The sequence below is a fragment of the Macadamia integrifolia genome, chromosome 12 (assembly GCF_013358625.1).
Source record: "Macadamia integrifolia cultivar HAES 741 chromosome 12, SCU_Mint_v3, whole genome shotgun sequence".
NCBI lineage: Eukaryota > Viridiplantae > Streptophyta > Magnoliopsida > Proteales > Proteaceae > Macadamia > Macadamia integrifolia.
In genome coordinates, this window is record NC_056568.1 from 16,223,254 (window position 1) to 16,231,315 (window position 8,062).

The 8,062-nt window shown below is 40.1% G+C and overlaps 1 protein-coding gene across 1 annotated transcript; it reads right to left on the bottom strand.

Annotated features, from left to right (window-relative positions):
- Positions 1 to 84: 84 nt before the first annotated feature.
- LOC122056985 (protein trichome birefringence-like 36) lies at positions 85 to 2,443 on the bottom strand. The gene is made up of 5 exons (XM_042618961.1): positions 2,034 to 2,443; positions 1,329 to 1,500; positions 1,062 to 1,246; positions 830 to 988; positions 85 to 595 (listed from the first exon to the last, which is right to left on the bottom strand). Exons 1-5 carry the CDS (start codon positions 2,369 to 2,371, stop codon positions 289 to 291), a joined length of 1,161 nt encoding a protein of 386 aa, XP_042474895.1. The 5' UTR covers positions 2,372 to 2,443; the 3' UTR covers positions 85 to 288.
- Positions 2,444 to 8,062: the final 5,619 nt, after the last annotated feature.

Consider the following 8,062-nt stretch of genomic DNA (forward strand, 5'->3'; position numbering starts at 1 on the left):
ATCTGCGGCTACTACCGTTTTACCCATCTATCTATCCCCAATAACTAATTCTTGTTGACCGCATCTTATACGAATCATCGGATCAATAGCAATAAGCCCCGTCTCACATTCTCAGATTCATCATTTTTCCCCAACATTTCATTTTGATATATATAAATCATAGATGATAGAAACCTTGAAGAAATTTCTATCACACAAAACACTCAAAGGCACTTCAATCTATTTCCAACTACCCCACACTTCCTCAAATTGGTACACAGTTTGTGTTTCTCTATAATCTAGTTAGAGCTAGATTAGTGCATTCAACATCTCATTCCAGATATCAGGGACTCCAGGAAGGCACCAGTGGCTACAGTCAGAGGTGTAGTCTCTAGTATTGTGCTGCCTCTCCTGCTTATTCAAAGGCTTGGCATACACTGATGGATGACCATCTCTTCTTAGCTCAGACATTCTTGTGATATCTTGCAAGTATACTGGAAATCTCATCTGCTTCAGCACCCCTTTAAGTATTTTCAATTGTCCTGGAATATGAAGTTGGTAACTCAAGTAGTCCTCCAGAGGCTCTCTTTGGTTGTAACATTTCCAGCCACTTTCTCTGTTAAAAAACTCAAAATTATTACAGTTAAGAACCTTAAATATTGTTATTAGTACTAGTGCCTACATTGCAGGAAATTTCCTGTTAACCGAGAAAAAAAATTGAATAATTCACTTCCTCTTTGGGTTCACAAATATTCTTTTAGGTTTCGATATTTTTCAAAATACCCTTTAAGATTTCATTTCTTTGACTGTGAACCTGGGCAGTAGCAAAATTTCATGTGATGGATATTACCTGTTGTGCTGAGGCGACACGCTTCGGAAAATAACACACGTTTGTTGAGGGTCAAGGTTTGATTCTACCCATCTAGCCCATGTAGTGAGTCCCTTCTCATAACCATCCATTGGGTTCATATTTGTGAACATTTTATTCCCCTCCATCAAAAAATCCCACCTGCAGATTAACATCAACAGTTGGATTATCAGAGAATTAAGGGAAATCTAGGGTAGGGTGTTGGTTCTCTTACGTGGTTGAATCACTGGTGTGTGTCCACCAATGAGCTGAATCAAACACAATAATATCAACACCTCTCCAAAATCTTGCATTTTCCTCTATTTTATCCAAATGTAGAATTCTTTTGTTCAGAGGTCCCTCCCTCTTCAATTCCACCAGAAATGGAGCCCAGCAAAACTCAATAGATGTTTCAAAATCCTGCATACGTGGTGGTTGTTCATGTCACTCTATTCCACTGCAACTCAAACAAGAAGAAAGAAAGGAAGGTGAAGAAGCTTACCAAGGCATGGAAGGCCATGGTTGGACCAGTGTAGGTCACAATCTTTTGCTCAGTTGGAATGACTGATTCAACAAGGCAAACAAGAGACTCCCACTGATTCCTGGTTATGGAATCCCCCACCAGCATTATCCTCTTCCTCCTCATCTTCCCAAGAAAATTCAATGCATTAAACCTGAATTAATCAATAAGAAAAGGAGTTGTAATACCTATTGTATGTATTTCAATAGCAGTGTATATATGTACAAAAGATAGGCTTTAATGTCTTACTCTGGCACTAGGTCGCCCTTTCTGGCAAATGGTTTGGATCAAGGATCGGCTGCTCTAATAATAGATATATTAGAAACTAGGAGAACTCAACCCCATAAATCAACTGAGAAAGTGAGGGAGCTCACATCAAACCTTTTCATTGGTGATGTGAAATCAGCCACCATATAACTGATATGGGATATTGAGATAGTCCCACATCGTCTATGGATGACTCAACTATCATGTTTAAGAGCCATAAGAGGCACCCCACTTCAAGTCAACTGGTTTTAAGATGGAAGTTTTATATGGTATTAGAGTAGATACGTTAGACCTCCGTCGATAATTCGATTAGAAACTCATTCATTGCAAACTCAAATGTACATACAATCATATATGCCTTTTGCTTCCTTACCTTAGGGTATTGCAGGACAAATATGAGTGAGGTCAAGAGTCATTTACCTAGGCATTGCACAGCCATGAGGCTTCCACTTCCATTTCTCGTAGTTGGAATCTGGTCTTCCATTTCTTTGACAATTAACTGCGTCACTAAGATAAGGGCAAGTCGAATCATAAAGAGGGTACGATGAATCGTAAACCCATTTGCCAATAGACATGTCGCAACTCTTCTGAGAAGCCCACTGACTGTAATCCATTTTAACATTATCATCAATCTTCTCATCAATAAGCCATGGATCCTCACCTTGGTTGAAATGTGTCGATTCACCGTGGAATAAGATAAGGGTCACAGAAAGGATAAGAATGAGGAGCCGAGAGCAGAGTGGAGTAGATTCACCCATTTTGAGGGACAGGGAGGTCAAGAAGAAGAGAAAAAAATAGAGAGGAAACTCTAGGGCCGAGGGATTAGGGGTAGGGGGGGGGGCTTCGGGGTTTAAGTTGAGTGTCCCAATGGGTAACTAGATATAATTTAACTGAGCACAAGTTACGGTGGGATATGGGCCTTGTAATTCTCTTTTTGACTCCATGCCATGATTTCTTGTAATTAAGATGTCTAGTTTTCACTTTTATTGTTTTGGCCACTCTTCGTTTTGGTAGCGAGAGAGAGAGAGAGAGAGAGAGAGAGAGAGAGAGAGAGAGAGAGAGAGAGGATAAAAGTCTAAGACTTGGTACTTAAGATTATTGATTACCATGTGAGGGAAAGAGAGAGACTACAAAAAAAAAAGTGAGAGAGGTGATAAAAGTCAGTCTCAACACTTGGGTAGTTAAGATTATTATTGACCTTCCGTGATTGGAGGTTCCTTGGGCTGACTAGAGTAATGTGGTATTAGGTCGGTGCGGAACTATGCACTCGTTTTTCACTTATGGACCTGCGTTTAGTAGAAAACCATCAGACGCCAGACTGTGCCGAGTGAAAAAAAAAAAAGAGTACAACCGAAACACGAAAAGATGGCAGAGTTCCTTCTCGAGCAATGGGTTGGGTTAAGGTTGTTAATTGGTTCGGCAGTCTTAAGTAGGGGTAAATAATTTAACTCAAGGTCTATATTTGATGAATCTATCTTAAAAAAAGTTGGGACCTAGACTTGCTAATACATAGATGTTTTTGCATGGTCCTTTTGGTGCCGTTCCCTTCCCTTCTATGGGCTCTTTGCTTGCTCTTACTTTCAATTGGAAAAAAATAGAGCATAGTCTCACACTCTCATCTTTTTCAGTTTCCTTCAGTCACTAGGCTTGAATCATTGTGTAGATGTTTAAATCGTGCTACTAGTAGGGTCAAATATTCAAATAACCATCAATGGAAGGGTGAAGGCGATTACCTTAGTTTTTCTATCACAAAACTTCCAAGTGAACTTAGTTCTTCAAGGATAAAGTTCATCTTTCAACGACAGCTTGTTGGCTCTCTGTTCAGTTTCCGTGTTGACAGAGTGAGAATCCCTTCTTCAAGTTCAACAGAGAAGATGAAGTAGGAAATTCTACTTTTAGTTGGTATTTCTCAGAGAGGGAGAGAGAGTGTTGAATGAATGGAAAAACTGGTTAAAGGGTCATTATCAATATGATTTATCTCAGACTAGATGGGCTAGATTAGTGCCTAAAAAAATATTCAAAAAAATTGGGTTCATATTAATTCATTCTAAAACCGAAACGATTCTAGGTAGAGTCATTTACTGAATCAAAGAAAAATTTTAAAAAACACTACGAAATATAGTCGTTTATCACATAAATATATTAATTATAATTATGAAGATAAGAAGGAATTATATATTTATGGATCACCCTTACAAATAAACAAGAGCCGAAAGATTCCCTATAATTACAACACACATAAACTTAAATTCATTAATGGGCTAGAAGATATATCTAGTATGATTATCTTGGGGAATTACCTTATTGAGACGCGAGAAAAATCCAGATAAAAAATATCATTCCAAATATCATTGACTCCACAAATAGCATATTCCAAATTTAAGAAAACCTAGGAAGCCACAATTGCGGAATTTGCACTCTTGCCAATTTTTATTTGTTCGAGCTATGTAAATAAATTGTTGAATATAGTCCAAGTAATAAATGCCCAAGTTGCGGTCCAATTCCAAATAGGCCCCCCATGCTTCATAGCCCACACTGCTACGAAAGAATACCTATGCGTTAAAAAGATATACCTAGACTAATGACACGGCATAACTCCAATATCCAATTAAACTGAATCAATTGAATACTATGAAAAAATTTCTAAAGGAAACAAAAAAAGTATTTCGTAAAACATTATTTCTTTCATTCATGCATTGGATCTCATTAAAGGAAAATCCGATTAGAAATGAGGCACACAAGAGCCACTGACACATCGATGCCAGCCTGGGAAGTGATCTGCCAAGTCGGGTTTTTCTAGCGGCCTAACGAGTAAGCAACCCGTTCCTGTCGAGTTTTCCAACGACCTATTGATACCAGAATAAGTACCTCTGGCCTGCCATGGCTATACTAACGACGCGGCTCCATACCTCTTCCAGTTCGTGTAGCTCACTGGACTTGATACAACTTGAAATCCGGTTCAATCCGGAATTCAAAATATGTAAAGTTTCAAGCTGAGCTATATGGAAGAGGGTGGTGAGTAGAGAAGGCAGCCGGCCCTCGCTTCTAACACTCACTGTTTTAGATCGAGTGGATAGTCTATGGGGAGGGGTCTGTAAACCTCAGACATGACAACAAAACAATCGTAACGACTTAGGTTAAGTAAGATCCAATCAATGTATTTAGTTCAGTCAGTCACTTCATTCCTTCCTTCCTTCAGTCGTTTAACTCACTTTAGTCATAGTTCAACATCAAAGGAAATGAGCTACAAGGCCTTTAAATTGAGCTAAAAGCAGACTTTAGAGTTGTTGTAGGGTGATTGTTCTAATGTACACACTATAGTTTTTCAGCTCGTTTTAAAGCAGGGAATCGGGCTCTGTTGCCCTAGCTTGTTGATCTTGCTCCTTTAGTAGTCGTAGGGGAGATGTAGTTGATCCCATAGCTGTAGGACTTAGGTCATTGTGGGGCAACGTGCTAGGTGGCATGGTACCACTGGTGGATGAAGCCATGGGGCCGGTTGAATGCCTTGGACTTGAATTGTTGTAGTTGGATGAGGCATGGAAAACATGCGCTGCATCATCTGCTGGAGTTCTGCCATTTTCTTTTTCAATGCTTCGAAGTCAGCTAAAGATGGTGTCCCTATGGGGCTTGCCTGGGATTCTTGTGAGTTTTCTTGCACATCTCTATGAGGGCGTTTTCTTCTTCCATAGGTGCGCCTAGATTCAGATGCCGCTTTGTAATAAAAGATCGAGTTTCTATAGGATCAGTTCGAATGAACTTGGATCGAGCCAAATGAATTCTCAATCGAACTCTCTTATTCTTCATCTTTTCTTGAGGTGCTATTACCGTTTTGGATGAAAAGGAAGTGTTGAGAGCAGCAAGATACGTGAAGCCAACAAACGAGAAAACTAAAGTGCACACTACGGCTTTCAAGCGTTGACCAGCGGCTCCTTGAGATAACCTATTTTCTGATCAGGAATAGCCCTTTAGGCTGGCCCCTACTTTATTTACTCTTTCCTTTCCTTAACCATTCCCTGCTATTCTCTCAATTACTGGTTAGTCGGTAGTGGAGAAAGAATCCCTTGTATCAGTCAGTCAATCAATAGTGGAATAGAATAGTCCCAGTAGTAGTGGAATAATCCGATTGCCTAGCCCTAGCGGAAGCAAGCTCTGTATATCGCAATTATCGGTAGATGACATCGATCACCACATACCGATCGCACATTGGCAGTCTACTAATCTACTTTAGGAGAGGGCTGGGCACAAATGAGGAGGCTCAGCCTAATCTGCTACCACCCTTTCATAGAGGAGTAGACAACACATGTTTCGGGCCGAAGCGAAGCGCTCAACCAAGAGGGCATGCACATAACAATTCTTCATGGAATTTCTTGATTTCAAAATGTATCTTTCGTTATTCATTGCACAATTTTCATCATTGAATTCGTTGATTGAATTCGATTTCATTTCTTGATTATAAAATGTAGATTTGTGGATTGTTGCATTCGATTAAAAAGTCTTGCTTAGGGTGAACATGCAACTAAACTAAAGGAATGTCGTACATAAAAACAGGGTTTGCTTCCTTCTGCATGTGGTGAGAGGAAAGGCTAATTAAGGCCAGTCCAACCTATATTTTGCGTCTCTAAGGAAGTACTTACTACTCCCATTGGGGATGGCATCCCTTCTGCAATCTAAGCGCTAAGTATGCCCAAACAATATAAAGTAGTTATCTTTGACCCTGAAGAAAGGCTAAGGAAGTTCTTTTTCATTTCCTCGAACTTGCATTGCCTAATGCTCGAGCCTCTATCTTCAATCTCATTTGAGATTGTTTCGCTTACAATGCCTGGTGGTCTAGGTTGGTTGTACAACTAAAAAAAGGTTCGGCCTGCCAATGCATATGGAAGGGAAGCCTCTGCATCAGCATTTACTTACATCTAAAGAATCCTAAGCTGAACGAACATCTCTAGGTTTTCCTGAACCAACATATCATCTTGCTTTTACCGAACCATAACCATCGTCTCTGGTTTCTCCCGATCCAACATATCCCGATTCCTCCACATCATAAGATGCATCGGTAGATGCATACGAAGAGGCATAAGCATATGAATTTGAATACGCAAGGGTAGTTTATAAACCAACCAGGGAAGGAGGGGGTTTTATTAGAACCAATTCGACAACATAGGCTGACACTGATGAGGCGGAATCGAATCGTCCACTTAAAAAAAAGTAATAGATAGCTTTTCAGCTAGCAATGAAGCAGCGAACAAAAGGATATGGATTTTGAATCCGCTGATACAGGTCATCTAGTAGAAAAGGATAAGTGATACATAGCTAGAGCGAACACATATGCATAAGAATTAGGTGATGCTAGGTTTAGTTGGTTTAGAACTAGAAGCAGATGAAGCATATGCTAATGGAGAATAAATCGACACATATTAAACAGAGGCTGAAGATCTTGAGAAGGAGGTTTTTGGTTTTGATTCCAAATATGACGTTGTAGAAAGAAGCACTGTGCTAACGCACAGGGCTATATAAGGGCATAACCAATATAACACCAAAGCGACCAAGAAAGCAAGGCAAAGCTCTACCGCGAAGAGCTCTTGGTCCTAACCTAAGGGTGAAAGAGGTTGGTGGGTGGTTTACGCTAAGTAGCCCAGGTCGAGTTATGTTCAAACAGAAAGAGAAAAAGCAAACTTCACGCCAACTACATCTTCATTCTAATCTAGAAAGATCGATTTGCAAGCCCTCCAGTTTGGAAACTACCTCTAAGCCCCTTCCGGTAACAACATCATCAGCCGGCTTATTTAGGTATGGCTAGTTTTCTCGTTTGATTCCTTCCCCCGAACCAGTTCATCCAATCATTCTATCACCTCTCAGAACTTTCATTCAGAGGAGTGTTAGCTTTGTAGGCATGAACTGGTCAATATGTGGTGTGTCCACTTACATCGGTGAGGAATGGCTATGCCCTTCCACTGATTACTCAACTTAGAAAAACAGACGGCCTTAGGGCGCACCAGTCAAGCTCATCACAAGAATAAAGGATTGATGGTCGAGACCCTATGCATGAAGTTAGTGGATTCGAGTGAACTGACCGTACCACAAACCTCCGATCCTTGAGGAAGCTTCTTACCAAACCAAAGAAAGGGAATTACATATCCTGTTGTCAATTCCCTTCTCCCGAGTGCTTTCACACTCTGGGTTCCAAACCTTCCAACACTTGAAAAAAATCTTTAATGTTATATGAGTACTTTAACATTTCTAGGTAAACTGCATCACTTTCCTTTTCTTTAGCAAGGGCTTCTTTTTCTTCCTTTTATAGAAATGGCGAAATGCACCTTGCTTCTTTTCTAAGGTAGTGCCCCAGAATGACTGGCCAAATAGGGAAATCCCAATTCATTGGGCCTTTCGATACAATCAAATAGATTGCCACAAGGGCACCATATTCTAGGAGCCCAAACTATGTGATTGAATAA

Bases quoted from the DNA above. Each gene is read 5' to 3' on its own strand.
- LOC122056985 (XM_042618961.1), bottom strand. From the start codon at position 2,371: ATGGGTGAATCTACTCCACTCTGCTCTCGGCTCCTCATTCTTATCCTT. The intron at 1,501-2,033 runs GTAAATGACTCT...TGATTAATTCAG, and splicing joins CATGGCTGTGCAATGCCTAG to GTTTAATGCATTGAATTTTC. The intron at 989-1,061 runs GTAAGAGAACCA...GTTAATCTGCAG, and splicing joins CACACCAGTGATTCAACCAC to GTGGGATTTTTTGATGGAGG.